This window comes from Magnolia sinica, chromosome 3 (assembly GCF_029962835.1).
Source record: "Magnolia sinica isolate HGM2019 chromosome 3, MsV1, whole genome shotgun sequence".
Lineage (NCBI taxonomy): Eukaryota > Viridiplantae > Streptophyta > Magnoliopsida > Magnoliales > Magnoliaceae > Magnolia > Magnolia sinica.
The window spans coordinates 58,951,451-58,978,321 of record NC_080575.1 but is presented as its reverse complement, the minus strand read 5'-3'; the positions used below and the strand labels follow the sequence as shown (position 1 = coordinate 58,978,321).

The 26,871-nt window shown below is 42.7% G+C and overlaps 2 protein-coding genes across 6 annotated transcripts in view; one reads left to right on the top strand and one right to left on the bottom strand.

Annotated features, from left to right (window-relative positions):
* The window catches only part of LOC131239941 (MA3 DOMAIN-CONTAINING TRANSLATION REGULATORY FACTOR 1-like), a 61,344-nt gene extending 45,672 nt beyond the window's left edge, over nt 1-15,672 (top strand). Inside the window, 3 exon segments of the mRNA XM_058237887.1 lie at nt 13,389-13,483; nt 13,576-14,778; nt 14,780-15,672. Coding sequence (XP_058093870.1) covers nt 13,389-13,483; nt 13,576-14,778; nt 14,780-15,460 — 1,979 coding nt within the window. The 3' untranslated portion in view covers nt 15,461-15,672.
* A 1,807-nt stretch (nt 15,673-17,479) lies between these two features.
* Nucleotides 17,480-26,871, bottom strand: part of LOC131239940 (ALBINO3-like protein 1, chloroplastic) — a 96,036-nt gene continuing 86,644 nt past the window's right edge. For 4 of the 5 annotated variants that reach the window (XM_058237884.1, XM_058237881.1, XM_058237885.1 and 1 more), the window contains 2 exons: nt 26,444-26,819; nt 17,480-17,623 (listed from right to left, as the gene is read on the bottom strand). In XM_058237884.1, coding sequence (XP_058093867.1) covers nt 26,447-26,819 — 373 coding nt within the window. In that variant the 3' untranslated portion in view covers nt 17,480-17,623; nt 26,444-26,446. Of the gene's footprint in view, nt 17,624-17,745; nt 17,807-26,443; nt 26,820-26,871 lie in introns of all 5 variants that reach the window. The other variant, XR_009168497.1, reaches the window with a different exon arrangement.

The following is a 26,871-nucleotide window of genomic DNA, read 5'->3' as shown; positions in this document are numbered from 1 at the left end:
AGATACGTTTGCTCGAAGATAGCGAGTCGTCATCAATGGCATCTCTATATTTAGAAATGTTAGAAAATGGGAACTGAAAAAAAGTAATGGAATTCGTCCTCTCTTAATCTTGTCCACTACCCAATTGTAGGTCTTCTTAACCATATTTTGCCTTTGGTAGTGCTAGAGTGGGAGGCGATTCGGATTCACGTATGCCTTCTTTGGTTCAACATAAGTCCATGAGAAATATATACTTAGCCACCCTGCAAAGTAATGCCAAGGTGTATAGGCTGAAGACGCTTCGACTGTCGGGCTCTTGCATTGAGCGGCCACATTGCCGAATGGGCGGTATATCGAGCAAAGTTTTGGAGGAGCCAGGGAATACTTTCTGCCCTTTGCCATTGCTCCTGTGACCACGAATAAGGTGGGTCAGATGGCGTTGACCCATTTCGAGCTGGGGAGCACCAACAAGCTGAGCCAATAAGCCAAGAAAACAGCTAGTTTGCCAGATGCGCTATACTCTGCTAGACCCTTGTTCTTTTGCCTAAGGCCATTTAGCTCCTGTGTATGGTTTCTCGCAAAACTGCAAGGCCGAAAGAGATATAGTTATTAAGAGATAATGAAGAAGTATATGAAAAAAATCTAAGCAGAGCGAAGAAAGACAAGGAACGTACCGAAAATCTCTTTTAAAATGTGTGAGCGAAATGAGGTGTGGGGCGTTGTGGATGTCTGGAAACTTCGTTATTTCTCTAAAGAGCTCAATGGCAGTTTTTGAAACCTTTGGCTGCCGATTGGTAGGAGAAAAATGTGCAAATTCCTCATTTGTAGGCTCGCGAAGAAACAACCCATTATTGGAAGACTAGCCATCCTATGAAGATCCCATAGCGTGATGCTGACTTCACCGAGAGGAGGATGGAAAGAGTTGGTTGTCAGGCACCAGTAATTGAGGAAGCCCTTGAATATGGTCACATCTTTACAGAAATAATCAGATGTGACTTCAATCGCGTTGAGGAGATCGATCTTGATCAGAACATCTGAGTGCTTCTTGATTATTAACTTGTCCCAAGCATTGTAATAATTGTGAGAAGATAGGAAGCCGTGGGTTCTGAATTCTCCCATACCTTGTAAAGAACCTTTAGTACGGAAGTGTTGTTGCATGGTCTCAAAGAAGTGGGTAGGGAAGATATGGTGAGGGTTGTAGCATGGCATCATGAACCGCATCAGGGAGATTTTGTCGGTCCTTTGCCGAGAGCCCTTCTCTATCGGATAACCCTCTAAGATTTGGGGTTCCTTCATGGCCCAATGGGCTGTATAAAGAATCTGTTGTGTCATCCGGTCTGTAGGCTCGTTGTGGAGGATTGAGAGATGGCGGCGCAAATTCATTGGAATGATGACCATTCTATCCTTAAAAGGACTGTTGAATTTAATCATCTCTTGATGGACCATCACGCCATCCCAAGTATTCTGGAGACGCTTCTTATTGAACTCCTTGATTTTTTCTTGGATTTGTTGTTTCCTACTCTTCGACAACTTCTTTGTGAAAGAGGGAGGAAGCTGGCCTCTCTATTGGACAACCTAGAGCTATCTGTCCAGATGTTTGAAGTGGCCTTCAGCCAATCTTCCCATGCTGATTCATGGCCCTGACGGGGAGGTCTTTCTATATCTCTCACAATTATGTCCTGAGGGATGGGGCTAGCCAAAAGAACTATGCGGTTTGAGAAGTCTATTACTGGAGGGCTTGGCTCCTTGAAAAGAGGGGTGTCTAGTCGTTGTTTTAACTCATTTCCTAGGATGATCGTTTGACTGGGGAGATTGAAGGATATGTGGTGATCTTGTCCCTTAGCACCTAGAAGAGTGATGAGTAGAAGGTTCTTGGGAGGTGTTGGAAGTTTTCTTCCTCTTGGCCATTTGATTGGGGTAGAGCAAGAAAGGGTTGGATGAAATTTTGGTAGGGTCTGGAGACTTTGGCAAGTTTTTGCCAAGGCAGATGGAAGTCACGCGGTCGTGCAAGGGAGATCAATTGCGCGATCGCGCACAAGGATAGTAGAACTCGGGAAATAAGAAGAGTGCGAAGTAAGTAAAGTGAAGGGAGGCCAGTTTATATAGCCAATGGGACTCGACTACCTCTTGCACAGACCCGATCGTGCAACGCATACTGAGAAAAAATTTTGTGACGAAAGAGGTTCGATCCCCCATTTGATTTTGAAGTAAATTCAAAGGAGGATCGATGGGGCATCTGTTGGAACACAAAAAATTGATATTTGCACAAGATAGCTGTGTTGTGCGATCGCACAACAGAGATGGATTGCGCGACCGCGCAATTGAAGACAATATGCTAGGAAGCTGGCAGAGCAAGCCTGATTAAGTTGCATAAGAGAAGTAATTGCGCAACCGCGCAACATAGATTCCACGATTGCGCAACAACACCTTGATGTGCGGATCTTAGGTTTCGCACGTGTGAAGGCATATAAATGCCCCATCTCCCTCTCATTTGAAGATTAGAGAGATCAAAGAGAGACATTTGGAACCTTTCAGGATCAAAGAGAGTCCAGGTATCCCGCGAATTGAGGCATGGAGTAAGTGAGAAAGAAGATGCAGGGACCGCGCATCAAGATCTACTTACGCGACCGCGCAACAAAGGTCCCAAATGACCTATATGCTATGCGGCTTTCATGGATTCATCATGGATTATGAATTCTGTACACGTCTCGTGCATCTGGGCGTGAAGCAAGGGTTCCGAACCTGCACAACTATTCAATTACATTAATCAAATGTATTTTGCTTTAGAATCAAGGGCAATGTGAGGAATGTAACAAGAATTCAGATTAATGAAATAAAATGATGATGATTATTCTTTGATTGAATTTCTTTCGTTATTATTGAACATAGATGTTCCAATCTATGATACATGTTTTTAATCGAAACAATGATGAAGAAATTCAAGAATTTTCTAGGTTCTTACTGTGGTTGGAAAAGGCTTCTCCGGTTGCTTCAAGTACGGATTCTTTAAGATGGTTAAAGGATTAATTGCATAAATTCTCTGTTAAATCTTTGTATTGGATCTTAAGCGAAGATGGGTAAAACGCAGGGATAACATCAACAACATATGTTTGGCATTGTGGTGCTCTGCTGAAGGCAGCGTTCCTTGGATGGCTAGTTGGAAGTAACAAGTTGCTCACAATCGGCAATCTCTGTAAGAGGAATATGATTCTTCCAAATGCCTGTCCGCTCTGTTTGCAAGATGCGAAATCTGTGAATCACATGTTCCTTCATTGCTTTTTTACTAGGGAGGTGTGGGGTCGTCTTCTAGCTCTTTGGGGTACTATGGGTGATTTCGGACTCTATAGATGTTTTTCTTCTATCATGGCGTGGTGGGGGTATAGGGAAATCAGAGAAAAGGATTTGAAGGTTGAGTTGTCTAGCGGTATTGTGGGCTTTATGGCTAGAAAGAAATGTTCGTGTTTTCAAGAACAAGAGTGGGAGAGCTATTTATGTTTTTAGAAGGGCTAAATCTTTTGTAATAGAATGGGTTATGGCTTCGGATAGCTCTTTTATATTCCCGTTGGGCTGGCAGTATTTTTTTTTTTTTTCATTCTTTTGTATATGTTGGCTACGTCCTTTTAATGAAATTATCATCTTTAAAAAAACAATTACCTAGTTGACCTTCTAAGCAGTGGCTCGTTCATGTGGTCAAGTGACTTGGAGTGATTGATGTTATGTAGGTTTGGGTCGGTTTCTCATAGATGAGAAGTGGGACCTGCGTTACCTATGTTGCAACTGAGCTCTTCTGAAGCACGCATGCAATCACTGGCCATTCTGCTTCAGTCCGACATATAGTTGCACGAAGTATGAAGTGAACTCTAATAGATTTGAGTGTGGAAGTAGGGAAGCATCTGTTTCAGATTTTTTTTTAGTATTAACAGTTAAGAAGCGAGAGCTGGAGTGCGTGTCTAAAGCGTGATTCAAAGCAAGAGAGTGTTAGTTCAAAGTGTGATTCAAAGCGGGAGCAGGAGTGGGAGTCCGAAACAGGAGTGACTTTCCTATAACTAAGGTCTTAACCAACTTTCTTGGAGTCTGAGGTCTTTTGAGTTTGAGAACAAGTGGCCGAGTTTTACAAAATGGAGTCATGGACCTTGATGCAGGACATTAAATTAAATATGACATTCAAGATTTCAAGCTTTAGATCATACCAATTTTAAACAAACACAAAATTCTACGTCCCACATACGATCAAACATTCAACAAGGGGAATCTACGGGGGTCCAAGCCTATACAAGTTTAGGGCTGGATCAAATAAAATCATAAACCAAACAATGCCCAAATGAGTGTAAGATTCATCCAATCTTGCAAAGGATTGTTCCCCAATTCAAGAAATTCACCATGTTTCAATTCGGGGGGAAATCTAGGGTTTGCAAAAGTTGGAAATACTTGGAATTTGGGATTATCTAGGGTTAGGGTTAGGGATTTACGGCGAGAGAGGAGAAAAAGAGAAGAAATCCAGAACCTGGGATGATTTACCCGTGTGGACAGCAACCTGGCCCAGGCGCACGTGTGTGAATCCCTGTCCGCACGTGTGTGGGGCCCACGGAATCGGAAAATGACTCCTAGGGTTTGGTCGGCTAGAGGAGGCCCACTCACACCAATTTTTGTGTCGATTCGCTACCTGGTGTGTGCGTGGTGCTCCGCCAAAGTTTCAGCCCCCTAGAGGGCCAGAATCTGAAAATTTGTTGTGGAAGAGAACTTGGGTACAAGAAAAAGGTGAATCTGAAAATGGGAGGGCTGTGGAGTAGGTGGGACGATTTGGGATGGTTGTGGTTTCGCACCACGGTAGTTAGCCATTTGAGGAAGGGAAGGTTTTGCACCCAATTAACTTCTTCAACTCAGACGGATAGAGAAGAAAAACACAAAATTTTATTCATAAACTTCAATGAAAAATACCTACATGGGGTTGTTTATTTATAAGAAGACCCCAAACTCTAAAAGCCGTGCCATGTGCGCACACTAATACTTAGAGATAAAGTAACAAAAATAACAACTAATCTACGCAATCAAAACCGTTCATGATGTTTCTAATAATGATAATAACCAAAGTTCAAAATCCTAGATCATCTAGGGTAGTGGGCCATGATCATGAGATCCAATGGTGGAATCCACATGATGATCGGGTACACTCCAAGGCTCCATAGCACAACCCCCTAACTAAGAGGTCCTCTATAGATATCATCGTAGATCCAGATCGACAGTGGGGCCTTCCTCCTCAAGTATGTGCGTAGGGTGGGGGGCATGCACGTGCACATGATATCCCCATCAACTCTCCTCGGCTGCAAAGGTATCGCCATTGGCGAAACAAAACTCCTGAACTGCTCTAAGATGTTAGGATTAAGTCTCTAAAGCTCCTCGATGAGCCACGTACTGTCTGAAGTTGGGCGTAACTTCCACTTGACCAGGAACTTTTGAAAGCAGCCGTCTGACGTCGACATCATCTAATGGTCCAAAATATCCTCTTTTTCTCTCTGGGTGTGGGAAGGGTAGGTATAAGAGGTAGAGGTTGGGAAGATGGGTCAGGAAGGGGCCATGGATCAAGGGAAAGGTCTGGGGAATCAGGATGGTTAGGTGAAAGGCTGGACAACATATCAGTAGTCTCCTGAAATGCAACTAGATCTTCCACATTGAATGTGAAACTAATTCCCATGGAAGGTGGAAGATCTACTACATACGCATTGAGACTGTTTCATTTTATAATTTTGAATGATCCAGCGCTACGTGCATGTAATTTACGAACGTCTCCCTGAGGGTACCGCTCTAGCCTGATGCGGACCATCACAGAGTCCCCTACATTAAATTCCTTGAATCGTTTATGTTGGTTTGCAGAAATTTTGTAATGTTCATTAATAGTATTGATCTTTCGCCTGATTTCTTGATGCAATGAATAAATGTGATGTGCAAAGGACTCTGCAGACTCTGATGGCCTATGGGACAGGGACATAGGGACGATCAATAGGCTTCCTATGTTTATAACTGGTAACGACTTCAAAAGGGCTTAAACCCGTGGATCTATTGACAGAACTATTAAATGCAAACTCAACGATAGGTAGTGCAGTGTCCCACATCCTGGTGTGCTCCCCCACTAAACATCTGAGCAAATTTCCTAGGCTATTATTGACTACCTCAGTCTGAGGGTGGTAGGCATAAGAAAATTGGAGCCTAGTACTCATCATATGCCATAGTGTCTTCCAAAAATAACTCATGAATCGCATGTCACGGTCAGACACTATGGTTTTGGGTAACCCATGAAGCTTGACAACCTCACTAAAGAACAACTTGGCAACATGAGATGCGTCAGAGGTCTTCGAACAAGGGATGAAGTGGGCCATTTTAGAAAAACGGTCCACGACAACAAATATGAAATTGTGTTTTCGAATAGTCTTGGGGAGCCCAAGCACGAAGTCCATACTGATGTCCTGCCAAGGGGCGAATGGAACTGTCAAAGGTGTGTATAGCCTCGTATTCTGCTTTTTCTGCTTTGCTAGTTGACAAGTAAGACACTACCTTATAATTTTGGCCACGTCTCGCTTGAGGCTTGGCCAATAGAATCTGTCCTCCATTAGGGCAATGGTCTTATTTCGACCAAAATGACCCGCGACCCTTTTGAATGCAACTCCCAGACAACAAAATCACGGAGGGAGGTGCGAGGTATGCACAAACGGTCACTCTTAAACAAATATCCATCTACCATCAAGTACTCACTGCTAGCTCTCGACGGACTTTCTAACAACATGTACACAACTCCAAAATCCGGGCACTCAGAATAATCCTCTCTGACACGCTCGAGCCCTATGACTTCGACACTCATGGAATTGAGTAATGCGACTCGACGACTCAACGCGTCGGCGGGCTTATTCTCTACACCGGCCTTATGCTTAAACACAAAAGTGTACTCTTGAAGGAACTGGACCCACTTAGCGTGTCTAGGATTAAATTTCTTCTGAGAGTTCAGATATCTTAAGGCCTCGTGATCTGAGAACAAGACGAATTCTTGCAGCAATAGATAATGACGCCAGTGGCGCAACGACTGCACTACCGCATAGAATTCTGTCATAGGTGGAGTATTTTTGCTTCGCCTCATTCAGTTTCTCACTAAAAAAATGCAATAGGGTGCCCTTCCTGACCAAGTACTCCTATGCTGACTCCTGACGCGTCGCATGCGACTTTAAAAACTTTCAAAAAATCAGGAAGTCATGTGACTAGAGCTTCGGTCATCTTGACCTTTATCTCCTTGAAGGTCTTCGAGGCTGCCTTCATCCATTGAAGCTCTCCTTTTTTTTATGCAATCCGTGATGGGAGCCATAATGGAACTGAAGCCTCGAATGAACCGTCTATAGAAGGGGGCCAAGCCGTGAAAGCTGTCATCTCGTGAATATTGCTGGGTTCAGGCCAATCAACAATGACTTTGACCTTCTTGGGATCCGCTGACACACCCACAGCTGACACAACAAAACCTAAGAAGATAATACTCAGCTCTAAGGATCGTACAAATTTGCCTCAAATGGTTGAGGTGTTGTTCCTTGATCATGCTATAAATCAGGATATCATCAAAGTAGACAACCAGGAACTTCCCCATGAAGGGCCTCAACACTTGGGTCATCACATGCATGAAGGTACTTGGGGCATTAGTCAGCTCAAAAGGCATGACTAGCCACTCGTATAGCCCATCCTTCATTTTGAAGGCCGTCTTTCACTCATCACCAGGGCGTACACGGATTTGGTGATAATCACTTTTGAGGTCAATTTTCGAGAAGATAGTAGCGTTGGCCATCATATCCAACATGTCATCAAGACGCGGTATGGGAAACCGATACTTGACTGTGATTTTGTTGATCGCCCTACTATTAACACACATCCTCCATGTGTCATCCTTCTTAGGTGTAAGAAGGGCGAGCACGACACACAAGCTCATGCTCTCTCGAATGAAACCCTTTTCTAGGAGCTCATCAATCTGTCTTTTCAACTTTGCATACTCCTTTGGGTTCATTCTGTAATGAGGGAGGTTTGGTAGAGTCGCCCCAGGAACTAAATCAATGGCATGTTGTATATCCCTCATAGGGGGAAGCCCATCCAGTAGATCCTCAGGAAAGACATCACGGAACTCATCCACTACCGGAATGGCCTCAATGGCTACCTCTATACTAGCATCTGGTGCACTCTCCCTAGCCACAAGGGCGTACACTATCGAGTCCGACTCAGTCTCTCGCTCAAGCCTTTGGCATTTAGAATATGGAGAGGCTTAGACTTGGACTACAATTCCTTCAATTCTTTTGACCCGCTCACACCACTCTGTGGTGAACTCTTTTCCAGTCGTGTTCTTGGTTGGAAGTGGATTTAGCAAGACTTTCTTGCCTTCAAACCAGAATGTACACACATTCGAACGACCAAATGTGGTGACATCCTTGTCATAGAGCCAGGGCCTACCCAAAATGATATGTTCAACATCCATGGGAACAACATTACACCAAAGTGTGTCCTTATATGATCCAAACTGAATAGGAACAAGACAACGGTGTGAGACTGGAATGGAAGTTTTATCAACCCAAGGCACTCCATAGGGTTGAGGATGGGCTTCAAGCTTCAAGCCCAAAACGGCTCACAATGCTAATTGACACCACGTTGGCACAACTACCACTATTCACGATCATCTTGCAGCTCTTATCACCACATTTTGCGTAAGTATAGAAGATCATGTTGCGGTGCCAATCGTCGGTATTCTTGGCTTGTGCAAAGCCGCAACACACAACAAGGTCACAGGCTCTTACGCTCTCTCTTCCTCATCACTAGAGGTTTCTGCTGCCTCTATATTCTTCCTCATCACCATCACTTTCTGGGGGCACTACTTCTACTTGCCCATCAATAAGAAACACCTTGGTGCCCTCTTTTGTGCCACACTGGTGGGCAAAGTGACCAAATCCCTGACATCTAAAACACCTAGTCGCATCACTTTTGCGCGAGCTAGACCCGACAACTCCTTTACCCTTATCATCCTTGGGCCTAGACTGAGAACTACTGAAAGGCTTGTATTGATATCCAGTGTTGGGCTTAGCCCTAGAAGGGTTGGCCTTAGCGCCAGAATCACGAAACTCAAACTGCCTTCCCACAGATGCTTTGAGATATTGCTCGACCTCCAACACTACTTGATACATTTGTTCAAGAGTGTCTATGTCCTTGGCGAGCAACTCTCATAATGTCAGAACGGAGGCCCGTCTTAAATCGAGCAAGAGTGAGTACGGGATCCTCTTCAACTTCACATCGGGTCAAGTACTCTTCGAACTTCTCAATGTATTCAGCCACACTCATGGAACCTTGTCGAAAAGACTGTCATTCCTCAACCAACCCCAAGTGATAAGAGAAAGGAAGGTACTTTTCCTTAAGAGTTTCTTTCATTCCTCCCCAATGGATTATTGGGGGCTCCCTCGACTGTTCTTTCTTTCACTCCACAGTAGCCCAAAACTTCTTTGCTTGGCCCACAAGCTTCATATTGGCAAATCGGACTCGACAAGCATCTGACATGTCATACCACTCAAAATAGTGGTCCATATCCGCCAACCAATCTAGAAAAGTTTTAGGGTCCAAGTGGCCATCAGACGTAGGGCCCTCTACTCTAAATCCTTTAAAGAGTTGCGCATCTGGGTCATAATGATCATGATACCCCTCGCAAGGTGGGTGCACGGGTGCGCACCAATGACCCATTCCTTGGCCACCCCCATTCCTTTGTCCATCCTCCTGACCACCTGCCTAAGATTGGGCATCTTCCCCAATGGTGGGGTTTGCCCGGGTGGAGGTATCTAGTTGGGTAACGCGCACATTTAGTCATTCAAAGCGTTGGTCAATACGTTGTTCTAAGCGCCTACTCAAAGACTCAAATTGCCGGGTTACGTTGTTCATTGACTCTTGCAATTGCTCCATGTTTAATGTAGGATGCAAACCAAAACCACGACCAGTACGTGTGGGCTTACAACCACTCACTCAATTCAAAGACCTAATACAACTATATGCGTCTAAATGGGACTAAATGATCCTATAGGACTCTATATGGGGGGAAACTACACAACGCTACTAAAATTCCACCAATATAACTGCCCAAATAATTTGTTAACAGAAAATTCAGCCATGAAACTTGGGGATTTTCTGACAACAGAAAATTCAGCAGCCCATATTGTTAATGATGGGTCCTAAACAGCCCTATATGATGAGACTTGATGCAAAATAGACAAATAAAATAAACCCTAATCATGCAATGCATTCCCCTATGAAAAACCTAAGCTTTGATACCAAATTTGATGCAAGACATGAAGTTAAATATGACATGCAAGATTTCAAGCTTTAGATCATACCAATTTTAAACAATCACAAAATTCCACAACCCACATACGATCAAACATTTAACAAGGGGAATCTACAGGGGTCCAAGCCTACACAAGTTTAAGGCTGAATCAAATAAAATTATAAACCAAACAATACCCAAAGGAGTGTAAGATTCATCCAATCTTGCAAAGAATTGTTCCCCAATTCAAGAGATTCACCATGTTTCAATTTGGAGGAAAATCTAGGGTTTGCAAAAGTTGGAAATACTTGGAATTTGGGATTATCTAGGGTTAGGGTTGGGGATTTAAGGCGAGAGAGGAGAAAAAGAGAAGAAATTTAGAACCTGAGACGATCCACACGTGTGGACAACAACCTGGCCCAGGCGCACATGCGTGAGTCCCTGTCTGCACGTGTGTTGGGCCCACAGAATCTGAAAACGACTCCTAGGGTTTGGTCGGCCAGGGGAGGCCCACTCTCACACTAATTTTCATGTCGATTCGCTACCCGATGTGTGCGTGGTGCTTCGCCGAAGTTTCAGCCCCCTGGAGGGCCAGAATCTGAAAATCTGTTGTGGAAGAGAACTTGGGTACAAGAAAAAGGTGAATCTGAAGATGGGAAGGTTGTGAAAGATGATGAATGTGGGGTGTAGGAGGTGGGGATGATTTGGGATGGTTGTGGCTTCGCACTACGGTTGTTAGCCCTTTGAGGAAGGGAGGGTTTCGCACCCAATTAGCTTCTTCAACTTAGAGGGATAGAGAAGAAAAAAAAACGTAAAATTTTATTCATAAACTTCAATGAAAAATACTTACATGGGGTTGCCTATTTATAAGAAAACTCTAAACCCCAAAAGCTGCGCCATATGCGCACACTAATACTTAGAGATGAAGTAACAAAAATAATAACTAATTTATGAAATTAAAACCGTTCATGATGTTTCTAATAATGATAATAACCTAAATTCAAAATCTTCATGATGTTTCTAATAATGATAATAACCTAAATTCAAAATCCTAGATCATCTAGGGTAGTGGGCCACGATCATGAGATCCAATGTTGGAATCCATATGATGATTGGGTCCACTCTAAGGCTCCATAGCACAGCCCCTTAACTAAGAGGTCCTCCATAGATGTCGTTGTCGATCCAGATCGACAATGGGGCCTTCCTCCTTGAGTACGTGCGTAGGGTGGGGGGCCTGTGCGTGCGCATGATGTCCCCATCAGACCTCCTGGTGGAAAGAAAGAGTTCATGTGGGATGATTTTTGATTTCAAAGAAACTTCAACACATTAAGGCTAGGCAAGGCTTGGATATATTCATTGAATCAAAGCAGAGAAGGCCTGGTTTTAGATCATGGAAGGAGCAACTGGGAGAGAAGACCAGACTAGGCCAGAAATTAGCGACTATAGCAACTTGAATTCACGCGTGTATTAGCTAGCGACTATAGCAACTAAATTAACACATGTATTAGCCTTTGCTTGGATGGGTTAGCCTTTGCCTGAAGTGGAGAGTATCGAATCTTAGTTCGCCGTAGATGAAATCTTGTGTGCCATCTTGACTCTTGAGTATTAGGGCTGAGAAATCTCCTGGTCTGGATGGATTTTCAGTGGGTTTTTTTCCAACGGTGCTGGGAAATCGTTGAGGAAGATTTGTTGGACTGCTTTTAGATCTATGGCTTCCTTTTCACTGATAACAACGTTGCTCCATCTTCCATAAGTTGCTGGCCTACAAACTTCAGGAACAAGTCAACATGGCTGTTAGGAAACAGAGCTTTTTATTTTTTATTTTTTGAATCTTTGTTTTATTTAAGCTTTATTTATACCTTTTATGTTACTTATATAGTTTTAACTATTTAGATACATCTTTGTTTGTAGTTTTTCTTTTTATCATCATATTTCTCATCTTGATAGTTTTCATGTTACTGTACAAAAGAATTGTTTGAAAAATCTGCTCGACTCCTGTGCTGGGTCTGTGCATGTGCAGCCTGTTTTTCTTGTGGCTTAGCTGATCTCTCTCTCTCTCTCTCTCTCTCTCTCTCTCTCTCTCTCTCATGCATATATATGGGGCCTACTTGGCAAATGTGTGAGAGATCCGATTCATTATGATGAGGCCCATGATACAAACTTCTGGGGCCCATTTTATACATCAAGATGATGGGTGGACCATGATGGATAAAAATCTCCTGGGGTGGAAAATCATAGTAATCCCATAGATGTTTAGATTTTCCTAGTTTTACTATGGATTTTAGTGTTCACTCCCAAGCACAAAAAGATTCTGGATTATGGCACATGGGTCTCATCACACAAATGATCTAAGAAACAAAATCATGGGCCCCTTATTCATTGGAATCCCAAGTGGCTCATGGGCTGACCCCCGTTTTTTTATTTTTTAATTTTTTATAAATGGGTGTCGGACAGGGGCATGGGAGGTTGAATGCTCACAACAAAGGCCATTGGTGGCTCGGCAAGCCCAGAGACATGACTAACTGCTCCAATAGTTGGGCTCGAGCACTTACAGCGGGCCACTGTAGATTAGTGGCTTGGATCTTGCAAAAGCGTGGGATCTCACTTACACAAGACTTTAGCATGTCACTTCTTTTCACTGTTGAAAGATGATTTCTTTGTACCTCTTGGGGTCGGCTCCCACTGCTGTGTAATTGGATCCAAACCAGAAGGGAGTAAATACAACACAAGAATTGTAGGTGTCCTACTTATTCCTGAGCTATTTATAGGGAAGAGGACGCCGAGTTATATATGGATATTCCATGATGCACCATAAATACCCCCTGTAATCACTGGTTGACTTCAGTTTCTTTTTGAATTGTGAGCTATCTATGGAAATTACCATTCGGCTATTTATGTGTATGTATATAATACACACACACACACGTATATATTTGTGTGTGTGTTCTTTTTTCCTTTTTTCAGAAGAGTTAAAATAATAATAATACCGAATGCCTCTTATTTGCTCTCATTTTTGGCAGTCCTGATTTGTTCTTCAATGCTTTCTCTTTCTATTCTGATAAGATCCTATTCTGGTTCAAAATTTTTGTCATAGATGGTGGCGGCGGAAAAGGCACATGGGGTAAATTACTGGACACTGACAGTGACTCTCGGCTTGACCGTAATGACCCTAACTATGACAGTGGAGAGGTACTTCCTATTCTCTTTCTCATTGTCGACTTGCTCCTTATACATGTGCTGTTTTGATCTGGTCCTCAGCTGCCCTTTTCCTGTGATATCAGGAACCTTACCAGTTAGTAGGCGCCACTGTTACAACTCCCTTTGATCACTTCAAGAAGGATGTGGTTACCATCATAGAGGAATATTTCACCACGGGTGATGTGGACCAGGCAGCTTCAGATCTCAGAGACCTGGGTTCTTATGAGTTTCATCATTATTTTGTTAAAAGACTTGTCTCCACAGCGATGGACCGCCACGACAAAGAAAAGGAAATGGCATCCGTTCTACTATCAGCCCTGTATGCTGATGTGATAAGCTCGGATCAGATCAGCCAAGGGTTTGTCATGCTCCTGGAATCTGCCGATGACCTGGCACTTGACATACTCGATGCGGTAGACATCCTGGCGCTGTTCATTGCACGTGCGGTAGTTGATGACATTCTCCCACCAGCTTTCCTCACTAGGGCAAAGAAGAAGCTCCCGGACTCCTCCAAGGGACTTGAGGTTATACAGACTGCAGAAAAGAGCTACTTGTCTGCTCCCCACCATGCAGAGTTTGTGGAGCGGCGATGGGGCGGAAGCACCCATGTGACGGTCGAAGAGGTGAAGAAAAAAATTGCGGATTTACTGAGAGAGTATGTTGAGAGTGGAGATACAGTTGAGGCCTGCAGGTGCATAAGGGAGTTGGGGGTCTCATTCTTCCATCATGAGGTGGTGAAGAAGGCTCTGATCCTTGCTATGGAGACACAATCAGCTGAGCCACTTATATTGAAATTGCTGAAAGAGGCAGCAGAAGAGGGCCTGATTAGTTCTAGCCAGATGGTGAAAGGGTTTGGTCGGCTTGCTGAGAGCCTCGATGACCTCTCACTTGATATCCCCTCGGCAAAATCCATGTTCCAGTTGCTTGTCCCCAAGGCAATATCGGAAGGATGGTTAGACGCAGTGTTGCTCAAGTCCTCAGGGGCTTGTGCTGCACCTGGAGAGTTCCAGGATGAAGAGGATGAGAATGTGAGGCAATTCAAGGAAGAGGCTGTGATCATCATTCATGAATATTTCCTTTCGGATGACATACCTGAGCTCATCCGAAGCCTTGAGGATCTTGCTGCTCCAGAGTTCAACCCTGTCTTCCTTAAGAAGTTGATCACTCTTGCAATGGACAGGAAGAACAGAGAGAAGGAGATGGCGTCCGTCCTGCTGTCCGCACTCCACACTGACATCTTCTCTACGGAAGATATTGTCAATGGGTTTGTCATGCTTCTGGAGTCTGTCAGAGGATACTGCACTCGACATATTGGACGCGTCAAATGAGCTAGCTCTTTTTCTGGCTAGGGCTGTGATTGATGACATACTCGTTCCACTTAATTTGGAGGAGATAAGCAGCAAGTTACAGCCGAATTGCAGTGGGAGCGAGACAGTGCACATGGCTCGCTCGCTTCTTGCTGCACGACATGCAGGGGAGAGGATACTGAGGTGCTGGGGTGGGGGGACTGGGTGGGCAGTGGAGGATGCAAAGGATAAGATAGCAAAGCTTCTGGAGGAGTATGAGAGCGGAGGAGTGGTAGGGGAGGCATGCCAGTGCATCCGGGATCTCGGAATGCCCTTCTTCAACCATGAGGTAGTGAAGAAAGCATTGGTGATGGCAATGGAGAAGAAGAATGACAGGAGGATGTTGGATCTGCTGCAGGAGTGTTTTGGGGAAGGGCTGATTACCATCAACCAGATGACCAAAGGGTTTGCTAGGGTTGGGGAGGGGCTTGAAGATTTGGCCCTTGATATTCCCAATGCAGAGGATAAATTCAGGTTCTATGTGGAGCATGCAAGCAACAATGGCTGGCTTCTGCCATCTTTTTCTGCAACATATGGTAATGGAGTGTCTTATTCTTCTTCTTCTGCAGCTGCTGCTGATGCTGCTGCCCCTCCAGCAGCTAAGGCGGTGGCTAATGCTTAAAAAAGAGAGGAGGATTTAAGTGTTATCTTCTTCAACATCTTCTCAAAGAAAAGTCCTGCTTTCTTTTCGTTGCATTGCTTGCCTCTTTTGTACTGTAACACCTGCGTTTGTAACACTTGAGAGGGTTAGGATTGAGAGGAGTTGAGGTTTCTTGGATTTTCCAGTAGATGTATTTTTTTTATAAAAAAAATTTTAATGCGTTTGGGGTACCACCTGCTCATGTACAAAATGACCAATTTGGAGTTTGGATTTGATTCTCCAGCTCTGCATAGGTGTATGATTGACGCTCTCTCTCTCTCTCTCTCTCTCTCCAGCTCTGCATAGGTGTATGATTGACTCTCTCTCTCTCTCTCTCTCTCTCTCTCTCTCTCTCTGTAGATGGGGATGCCAGTGTAGATCATTCCATCAGTAAGTTGTGGGTATTAAATGCACGACAGCGTGAGTGATTGCAACTGCAATCTACCAATCCAAGGAAGATCCTTGTTGGTATGCATGTCCTGCCTGAAAATAACCATTTGGTACCGTAAGTGCTAATTTTAATTTTTAATCCTTGGCTACATTTTTCTCACTCGTTATAATAATAATAATAATAATAAAGAGAAATAGTCAGGGGCCACACTCCAGTCCTAATTCAATCTTTGGACGCAACTGCAATGAAAGGGGATTTTCCCCCCTTGCAAGTGTAGAATACAATTTTCTGAAAGCCAGTGTATATGATTGATTTGTTCCAGCTCGTTGCGGGCTTTTTTTAAGTGCCGATTTCCACAAGAGAGGGGGGTTTGGTGCAATACCCTCAAATTCTCCTGAGGGGTATATCCAAACGGGCCATTGCAGTGGTGCCATCCACCACAATACACGATGCATCATCATGGTATTATGGCATAGGATCAATCTGGAACATTCCAACTCTGCTGCATCAAACATGGCTGGGATTTCATCTAACAGAGCCAAATCTGTTGCGGTTGAATTGGTAATGGTAATGAATATTACAGCCGGTCATTTGATTCCAACTGCTTGCTTATTTACTAGCCACAGAGCCACAAGTCGCAGTGGCTTTTTGGCTTCTTCCTCCCGACTAGTCCCTCTATTCTGATATCCCACTGCACTTCTCATTCCAAATGACATACTGAAATAGAGATCTTGGATTGCTTGAACAGTGACTCAGTCATTGGATTGGTTTTTCGGGCTTATATGCTGAATACATGTAGTAGTCAGGCCCTCAGAATTCTTGGGGATGCACAGCATCCCACGTGTTGGGCCATTGACAATCAGACGAGGGTTGGCTTTAGCTCAGATGATTATTAATATTATTTTATTTCCCAGCTGTTAGTGCTGGGCCCTATTAAAAAAAAAAAAAGGGAGGAAAAAAAAAAAAAGCACCCATCAACAACCATAGTAAAGAATTGCTGGAAAGCCAAGATTGTCAAATGTATCTAAGCGGATTCAGACCCTGTTCGCAAGATTGCATGTTACAATGCAAATCAACGGAGCATGCACATCTAAATGCGGAATGGATAATGGGAGCACTTGCATCTGGAAAATCAGATGCTCCATTTGTCATCCTTGCAGTGCAGTATAGCCAAGAAAAGTAACAAAAGAAAACCATTTGCCATCCTTGCAGTGCAGTATAGCCAAGAAAATTAACGTAAGAAAAAGAGAGAGAAAAAGTAGAAGAACGAGTCAAAATGGATACCAAAACTGACATCCTCGAGAACTAGAAGGGCATTCAGGGTCCTGTTTAACTGAGGGGGGAAAAATGATGCTCTTCAAAAATCCTAATTTGCATTTATATATGAGATCCAATGAATACATTATAAAACCTTAACATTCATCCTTGATTGTAATTTACATGTGGACTGGACCCCAATGACTAAGTTTTCAAATACTAGTGAGCTTCTGAAACTTGTGCCCGAGCACCCGCACGCGCGCGCGCGCGCGTGTGTGTGTGTGTGTGTGTGAGAGAGAGAGAGAGAGAGAGAGAGAGAGAGAGAGCGAGGAGGGCCCTGCAACCAATCAGAGAGAGAGAGAGCGAGGAGGGCCCTGCAACCAATCCTCAATGCAATAATTTTTTAGCTTTTTAACTCTCTTGGTTGCTTATTCTCTTCATCTCCAGGAGATTCATCCTTGCTGTTGGGAGGGCGTAAATATCATGCCTCTTGTTCCCTGGACAATACATTCAAGGGGGGTTAATAGACAATTTAATCACACTAAGTAATTAAAATTGGGTCCAGTTCTGTTTACTTCTTAATAATAATAGTCTAAACAAGTGATCATGAATAACCAACTGGGAATGACAGCATCAGCATGCAAGTAATGCTTCCTAGTCAGTTAAAAAACTCCATTACACTGCACTTGATCCACATGCAAGTCAGCATAGTTATACATTTGTTTGTCTACTACAACTTGAAGGAGATCATCAATGAAACCCCATTTCCTGTTCGTGTATAAATTCTTTCAACAATTACAATTCACCTTCTACATTCCTCTGATGGCTGATATTAGAAAGTGAAGCAAAAGCAATCCACTGCTTGCAAGTAAGCAGACAACAAAGTTAGGTGTGGCAACCATAAGGTAAAGCGAATTACGTTTTAGACATTGGACATGCCAATTAGCCTTAGGGTCCCCAATCCTTTCTGTTTGGTCAGAGAATGTAAAGAATTTAAAAAGCAGGACTTTTTAGTGTCTCACAGGATTTTTATTTTTATTTTTTTTTTTAAAAATTAATTTTTTTAATTTTTTTTAATGAAACCAAATGCTTCATGTTAATCTCCCATCCCTTCATGAAATGAGAAATAAATAAATAAATAAATCCGAGAAGGTTTTCTTTCAATTGGCTTCTTTTCTCTTAAGGTTTCCATCATTAGTAACATTCCAAACTTGCTTGCCAGCCAAGAGTTAGAGATTCCTTCCCAGTCTTACCTTCTGTCCTTTTTGACTTTGGATCTGATTCAATCGCAAAGAGTATTATAAATGTTAATTGCACAGATTTTCATGCACTTCAGCTGCTCCTGACAGTGGCAACACTGTAAATAGGGTGAACGAAACAGAGCACCATTGGACATAGCTGAGAGCACCCAGCCTGGTTTTAGATGACAGGGCAGGCAAACTAGGAATGCTGCTTATGAAAGAAACTGACATTTGGCATATCAATGGAGCACCAACACCTGCTCGGTAGGGGCAGTTGCTGATGGGGCATGCCAATAAGCAAATATGAGGATATAGGCCATGCTTGGCCAATGACAATTGGTCATTGTCACTCGTACCCAAGCTGATTTTACACTGGCTTGAATGATTTGGCTGTACAATCGGGCAGCAATCATTAATGTGAAGTGACAAGACATGGTAGGAAGCATGCAGTTCAACAATTTGATGAATGAAGATTGGTGAATGGTAACGACCAACTGAACCTCAAGGGATAAGATACCACTGTAGATCTCTAGCTTCTCTCTCCAATAAATGAGGAGAATATAGAAGAGGTGGGTGATCTGTAGAGATCTTAATAGATATACATCACAACAAAAAAAGCAAATATCCTACCGTAGAAGATTACCCTAATCTACTCTAACATTTCCCCTCAAACTCAAGGTGTGAAAGAAGTAACTTGAGTTTGAAAGGCACAGTGAGCATGTATTCAAAAGCAAAGCAAAAAAATAAATAAATAATCAATGGTAATGTGGTGAGGAAACAACGAGTTTCATGAGACGAGCAGACACTTTCGACTTCTGTGATAAGAACCAATAGCACTTCCATCAATTGGCGAATGATCTAGTGGTACTTCCGCTACTCAGGATTTCAACCATTGATCTTTTGGTGGATACACAAATCCGGTGGTTGGGAGTTCAATGGTTGTTTTTTCCCAAAGCTATAGATGTTATGACAAAAAAAAAAAAAAACATGTCCTACCATAAGACCGATGGGGTGACGGGGTCTGGTCTAAACACTCGGCACAATAATCAGTCTAGTCCAAAAGCCTAATACAATAACAAGTCCGGTCCAAAAGCTCGATACAAATGAAAAACACATCTTTTAAAAAAGGCCCAGTTTAGAGAAGAAACATAGAAGAAGGTGTACAAAAAACTATATAGAAAACCCGCCTCGAAGAGAAAACGAAGAAAACCAAGAAGAAGAAGAAGAAGAAGAAGAAGAAACCAATTGCCTAAATGGCAAAAGGGGGAGAGAATAATGGCTCATGAAAGGCAGAGATCTCCAAGAATCTTTAAGAATTCCACAATTGCCTGGTCCAAATACCAACTCTCCAACAAAAACCCAATCCCTAACCTTCACAACTTGCTTCACGACAACTGCTTCAAATGTAATTCCCAACAATTATGAGCAAAAATTCAGTAACCCCGTCAATGCTAAACCCAAATATTAACTTTAACCTCAATTTTTCCTAAAATACAAACCCTAATTTCTCAATAAGCAAAATAAAAAAAATCTATAACCCTAATTTCAATCTCAGTCCTTCACCTCCAAATAATGTAAATCTTTACAAAATGTTGAAGGCAGGTTTGCAACGATAACAATGGTTTGGATGATGACAGGGAAGAAGATGGACAAGAGGGTTAAATCAGTGATTCCAGTTAGAGGTGGGCATCGAATCGAGTCAGACCGGATTCGGGCCAACTCGACTCGGCCCGAAGTTTTCGACGCCTGACCCGAACTCAATCCGATCCGGAACCGAGCCCGGATCCTCTGACTCGATCCAATCCGTTGTGCTACTGGCTTGACTCGAACCGATTCCGACTTGATCAGGGAAATTGAGTCGGATCGGGTTACGTATGGTTCGGATCGAATCTTCTTGACCTTAAAAGAATTTCAATGGTATACGTTCAATCCCCGCTGCTTTTTGCAGTGTGGTCCACTTGATCTTTAGATCTATCTTATTTTTTAGCTCAAGCCTTAAGACGAGCCCACTGAGTGGATGGACGGTTTAGATATAACACATACCTCATGATGGGACCCAAGCTGGGCTGGTGCGTGGTACACTTGCCATTGAAGAGTTTTTTTCTTGGGACTACAGCCGTGCAGCCATGCTTTGGGATGTTATGTGGGCCCACAGTGATATTTGTAAGAAATCCACACCGTTCATCAGATGTGGCCCACAGTGATATTTGTAAGAAATCCACACCGTTCATCAGATGTGAGAGCTCTTTTTAGTACATGATACCAAAAAATAGATGGACCCAAAGCTCGAGTGTGTCGGACAAGAGGGAAAATCGAGGAAGGTGGTCATTGAATCTACACTGTTTCCTCTCTTGAGGGTCACTCGAGTTTTAGATATATTTCATTTTTGGCTGCATGTCCTAAAATGAGCTCCCAAAACGGATGGACGGTGTGGATTTATCACAAACATCACAGTGGGACCCACCTAACATCCCACGCTGAAACTTTGCGTGAAAGGCACGCAGGAACTTTACGTGAAAGGCTCTGGTGTCAAGGAGCTCACTGCTCGAGGCACTTGAGCACCTGGCTTTCCAAGAAGAAAGAGAAAAAAGGAGATCTTACAAGAGTGTACACGCGTTTTCATTTAAGAGAGTGGGGCCCATTTTTCGGTAATCCAATCCATTAGTCTGTTACATCATATAATTTATATGATTTTATTCAAATATATAGGAGATTATTAACATTTCTATTTGTTTACTATACGGTTGATAAAAGAATGCATCGACTACCCACCTTCAATTGAAAGAGTTCCTGATTTAGGTTGATAATATCTTTAAAACTCGAAACTTATTGGAAAATTCTTAATCCATGACTTACATGAACTAAATAACGGTTTGGATTACCAAATCGTAGGCTCCACTTGAGAACGCGTGCGTACTGTGCGAAGATATGAGAATTTTTATTTAAAGATTTTTACAAATCCTAGTCGTCTCAACTCTATCCAGAGAGAACACGTCAGATGGCAACATCTGTAGTTAGAAACATGGCTGACTTCTCTGTGAGTTTCACACAAATTAGAAAATTGCAGTGGGCAGCGTCAAAATGAGCATCTGGAAAAACATGAAGAAGAGTAAGAATAGCAACTTGCCTATTATGTTCTCCCAAAGCCGCAAAAGTGCCGAGAAAATGACTATATCGGAGCATCTCCTTCAGGGCTAACACCACCGCCTCCCCATTCGTTAGCATCCCTAACTTCCTAAAAGGAAAAGAAAATTGAAAAACTAAAAACACCACAAAACCGGAAACTGAAGAGGTAATCGAATTCCCTACACCCAAAGTTCAGCACATGTCTTGGATTCATCTCACCTTGCAGAAGTCGAGAATCTACAGCTTCTCAACCCAACCAAAATGGAGAAAACGGCAAGGCCACCTTTCAAACGGGGAGGGTAGGGTAGGGTAAAAACAGGTAATCAGAGATCGGGATCGAGACGAGTTCGAGATTTTCGGGTAGAGAAGGGAAGATTTGGGGATTTAGGGTTCGGGCGCGGCGAGCATTCTTCGGGTGCGGGTAGGGTAAGGTAAAAACAAACGGGTAATGTAAATACACATTACTTATATTTGGTCCGGATCGAATTGGTCCGAATCGAATCAGATTCCGGATCGAATCGGGTCGGATCAGCGCCAACCCGAGCTCGACTCGAAAATATTTCGGATCTGGATGGGGCTACCCGATTCGTACCGATCCAGCCCGTCGGTTCAGTTCAGGTCAGGTCGGATCGGGTCTGACCGGTTCGGATCCACCAAATCGGATTTGTTTTGCCCAACTCTAATTCCAGTAGTGGTAATCTAAGTTGAAGTTTGGGGATTGGGGTTACAGCAAGTTGGGGTTCGGGTGATATCATCATCATAGACTTACATCTATTTAAGTCTATGATTCATGTTTTGCCAATCATGAACAAGACTTCATATCCCTTCTCACTGCCTAAATCCCAAGTCTAGTTAGGTCTTTCCTGCATTGTCATCATAGGCCCTTCAACCTTATTAAAATTTATGCAATCATATCAATTTTCAAAAATAGTTATGGAGTCCCTTATACATACTAGGGGTACGGCACAATGCACGTGGCATGAGGGAATAGAGAGACAAAAGGGAAAGAAATTTGGAGGGGAGAGAATAGGAGAGAGACAGAAGGAAATGTGAGGGCTACACACAAGTGCGTGCAACATAAAAAGAATGAAAAAGAAGGGAATAGTGGGTGTGAGCCATCCTCATAGTTTCCCCTACTATGGCCCAGTCGTCCTCGATCTGCCTAATTTTGGGTTGGTGTCCTAACATGACCAACCAATAGATGGATGTAGTTGTCACACAATCATTAGTGTAGGCCCTATCAAACCTTTCTTAGATGGTCTACCTAATTAAACTTTTTTACATGCAAAGAAGAGGGTGTGGGCTACACATTGAAAGAAGTGAAAGGAAGTGGGTGCAATCTATACCATCCCTTGTGCCATAAGATTTCAATCACTCCCTGCTTGGCAACTGCATTTTAGACAAATTTACCCTCACTTAACCAATGTTGTAAAGACTATATATATATAGGGAAATGGTACTATGAGGTTGATCATGAGGTCAAGCTGTGGGCCCAGCCATGATGTGCATTGGACATCCACCCCAACAGTCATATGCACCCTTCCGTGGTGGGCCATGGGCCTAAAAATCAGGCCAATCCATGACTTAGGTGGGCCACAATAAAGACAACACTTGAGAGTGGATACCAACCCATTGAAACATTCATGATCATTTATAGGGCCTATTGAGATGTGGTTCACACATCCAGCCCATCCATTGTGTGTGTCCCACTTGGATGAGAGGTCACACCTAGTTTCAACCGTATCCAAAACACGGGTGGGCCCCACCAGTATTTTTAGATGTTTTAGGCATGATTTCACATAGTGTCAGATGGTGTGGCCCACTTGAGTTCTAGATAAGGCTGATTTTTGGGATAACTTATAACATAGAGAGGACCCACCAAATGCATGGTGTGAATGTCCGATACACATTACGGTGGGGCCCACATAGCTTGACCTCGTAGTACCATCCCCCCCTCCCACACACACAAATATATATATATATATATATGCTCTCAAGTCCAACCAATTCGACCACAAGTTATATTCCACTTAGCCAATAGCTTCCAACCAGTTTAAGAGCATGTGACATCCAACCCCTCGAATAGGTTGGCCCAACCATGAGGATCGCCTATTTCAAAAATCAATCCTATTTGCTCATTGGGCGGACCACAACATAGGAGAGAATTTCTAGCCGTTGATAAATAGCAAATTACAAGTGTGGTCCACTTGAAAAGTGGGTGTGGCTGATTTTTTTTAGCACGATCCTCATGATAGGGCCAACCTATTAGATGGGTTGGATGTTACACACACATCACATATTGGAAATTATTTGCCAGTTGGACTATAATTTATAGTCCAACAAATTGGACATGAAAGCTAATCATATGTGTGTGTGTTGGGGGGTATCTACATGTTGTTTCACCACACTTGTGGTGCAAACGAAGTGTGAGCCCCATTGTGATGTCTTGACGACATCCACTACGACCATCACGAATGCCTTCCCATGTTTAGCAATCAGCCCAACTAAGGCCAAAGGCCAATCCAAGGCTTATGTGGGCCACACTATAGGGGAACACTTGAGAGGGGACGCCCACCTTTGATTCTTGTAGAGGGCCCACTATGTTTGTATATGCCATCCAATACATTGATATGCATCATCTGCCCTAGATGATGACACACTTTAATAATCAGGCCATTTTAAAACTTGGGTGGAAGATCTACAAGAATCAAGGGTGGATCGCCCCCTCCCAATTGTTCCTGCTTTTGTGGTCCACTTGAGTCATGGATTGGCCTGATTTTTGAGCCCATGGGTAAAGAGAAGGGGTGCGCATGATGGTCGAGTTGATTTCATCAACATATCAAAATGAGGCCCACAAAGGTGATTACACCATAAATGTGGTGAGACATTTGCACTGGATAATATCCCATATATCATATATACAGGATATAGAACTTTCCTAAGCCCACATGTTTGCAATAAAGCTCATGTGCCAACATGGAACGATAGGTCCGAGATCCAATCCATCCATTAGAATGTCACCACTATGTTGATGCCCTAGCCCAAGAATGAGAGTGATCCATTGGTCAGGTTGACCATAGTTTAGAAACAAATGTACATCTCTGAAAAACTTAGCTTGAATTTTCTAACCCATTCACTTGTTTCCAATATTGCGGCCCACATACTGGTTGGATTAGATTTTAATTTTGGGAAAACATGTACAAGGTCGGACCAACTTGATGGATGGATTAGATCTGTATACATTCTTCATTGCACACGTGTGTGCTTAGCTAAGCTCATACATGCATACATATATGCACAATTACCAGTTCATATAGAATATGCTCAACTTTGATTAATGCCTTGGAACATTGATAACTCATATTTAGTGCCCTTTTTCCACAGAAAAGTGCTTGTTGTCTTCACGTCTTTCCCTTCCGCCTCCTATGTTAGGTAGCGATCTACTTATAGGTTGGCCCGGTGTTGGATCTTCATGTTTCGTCTTCCTAGATAGGAGTGTGGGCTCTTTATTTTGTTTCCTTAGCCCAGGGCGTGGGCTTCTTTATGTTTCCTTGGCTCAGGGTGTGGGTTTTTTTTACCATCTTTTCCTTGTTTTAGGATGTGGACTTTTCTTGCTCTACTCTACCTTGGGTGTGGTTGCTTTTTCTTGTCTCCTCTATAGTTTTTTTGGGGCATTAGCCCACTTGGTTGGTAATAAAAATGTATGCTTGCTCTCCTCCTCCCCCCCCCCGAAAAAAAGAAAAAACAGCATAGTGCCCTTATTTTAAGACTATACATGGAACATATTTCAAATGGTTTGGTGTTCAATACTGAAAAAAAAAAAATATCCAAATATCCATAAAATATGGCGCAGACACCTGTACATCACATACTTGAGTCATTTAGGGCTTGGCATCCTTTTGTATAGCTTCACTAATGGCTACCAATCAGGACCACACACGTGTGAGTACATGCCATGAAATAACACCCAAGCTCCTTTTTAGATCAATCATCCCTTAATAGCATTCCAAATTCTAATTTAGGCATTTTAGAGCCATTGGCAAGTTCCTAGTCCTATCACCACTGTCTATGTTCCTGTAGATTTGTTGCAAATGGCAGCATAAAGTCTTACGTTATAACACCTTAGAGAATGAGGAAAATAAATGTCCAAATCTGGTCGTAGGAACTACACACACACACACACATAAAAAAAATAAAATAATAAAAATAAATATATAAATTAAAAAACCTGCATGGCAGAAGAGGAGGTGATGTATTAACAAAAATGGCTTGTAAGATAACACAAATTACAGATAACATAAAATTCCTACACCCTCAACATCATCATGTGATGCGAGGAGTCATTGCATTCATCATGTCTAGCTCTCATCTTTGATGGAATTCTGACGGTCCCACTACATGATATCAGGCTGCTCACAGTCATGAGAAACTAATCATATTTTCCATATTACATCCATAAATTTTCTCTAGTTGTGTTGAAGAGGTCTTAGTTGCAGGGCTAGAACTTGTGTTCCTTGTTTTGAATGAATTTTTCTTTCAGAAATAGGATGCTTACCAAGACATTCAGAGACGAACCAAAAGTTTGTTATTTGTTTTGTGAGACAAATGTTAAAAAATTTCAAGATTAATATCTCCACATCGTCTTCTTTTGATTTATTAAAAATTAATCATATGAATTGACCACCTATGCATTTGACTATCAAGTAAACAAATCTTCTAGCATATTATCTGTTAACTAAATTGCTTCGCACTTCATTTGAGCTTCCCACTTTATACCAGATGTCAGAACAAAAACAGGGCATGGCATATAAAAAACATAGTGAAAGAAACCTATTGTAATAAATGATAGACTAGAATACTTTTATCAAATAGTTCCACACAAATAATCAATCAAGAAAATAGTTCATCGATAGCATATGTGATGTTTCAAAAGATGCTTCTGTTAAGTACCTTCTAGAGATTTTCTTGTGAATTCTGTTCATCCTTCATCCCAATGCTGCCATTACAAGTAGCTCCACCATTTCTCACCTCAGGTACACCTATCCCTGACCGATCTTCTTTTGAGTCCTGTGTAGACTGACTGGCATTCACTAAAGGGGCTCCAGGATCAGTAGAATCATGTATGAAAGTCACAGTCTGCACTATATTTTCATCTTCAACTGCAACAAATCCAGCTTCGGTGCTATCTTTAATCTTGAGAAACTCCGATTCTTGCTTATGTTCCACATTCCGTACATCACCTCCTTTAGCTGCCTCTTCTGCTTTCCTCTTTTCTGGTTCCCTTTGCTGTCTTCTCCTTGCTTCTTGCTCCTTTATCTGTTTAAACCTGAAAACAGATAAGATCTATGATTACAAAGTGCTGAAGAATCGTTGCCGAG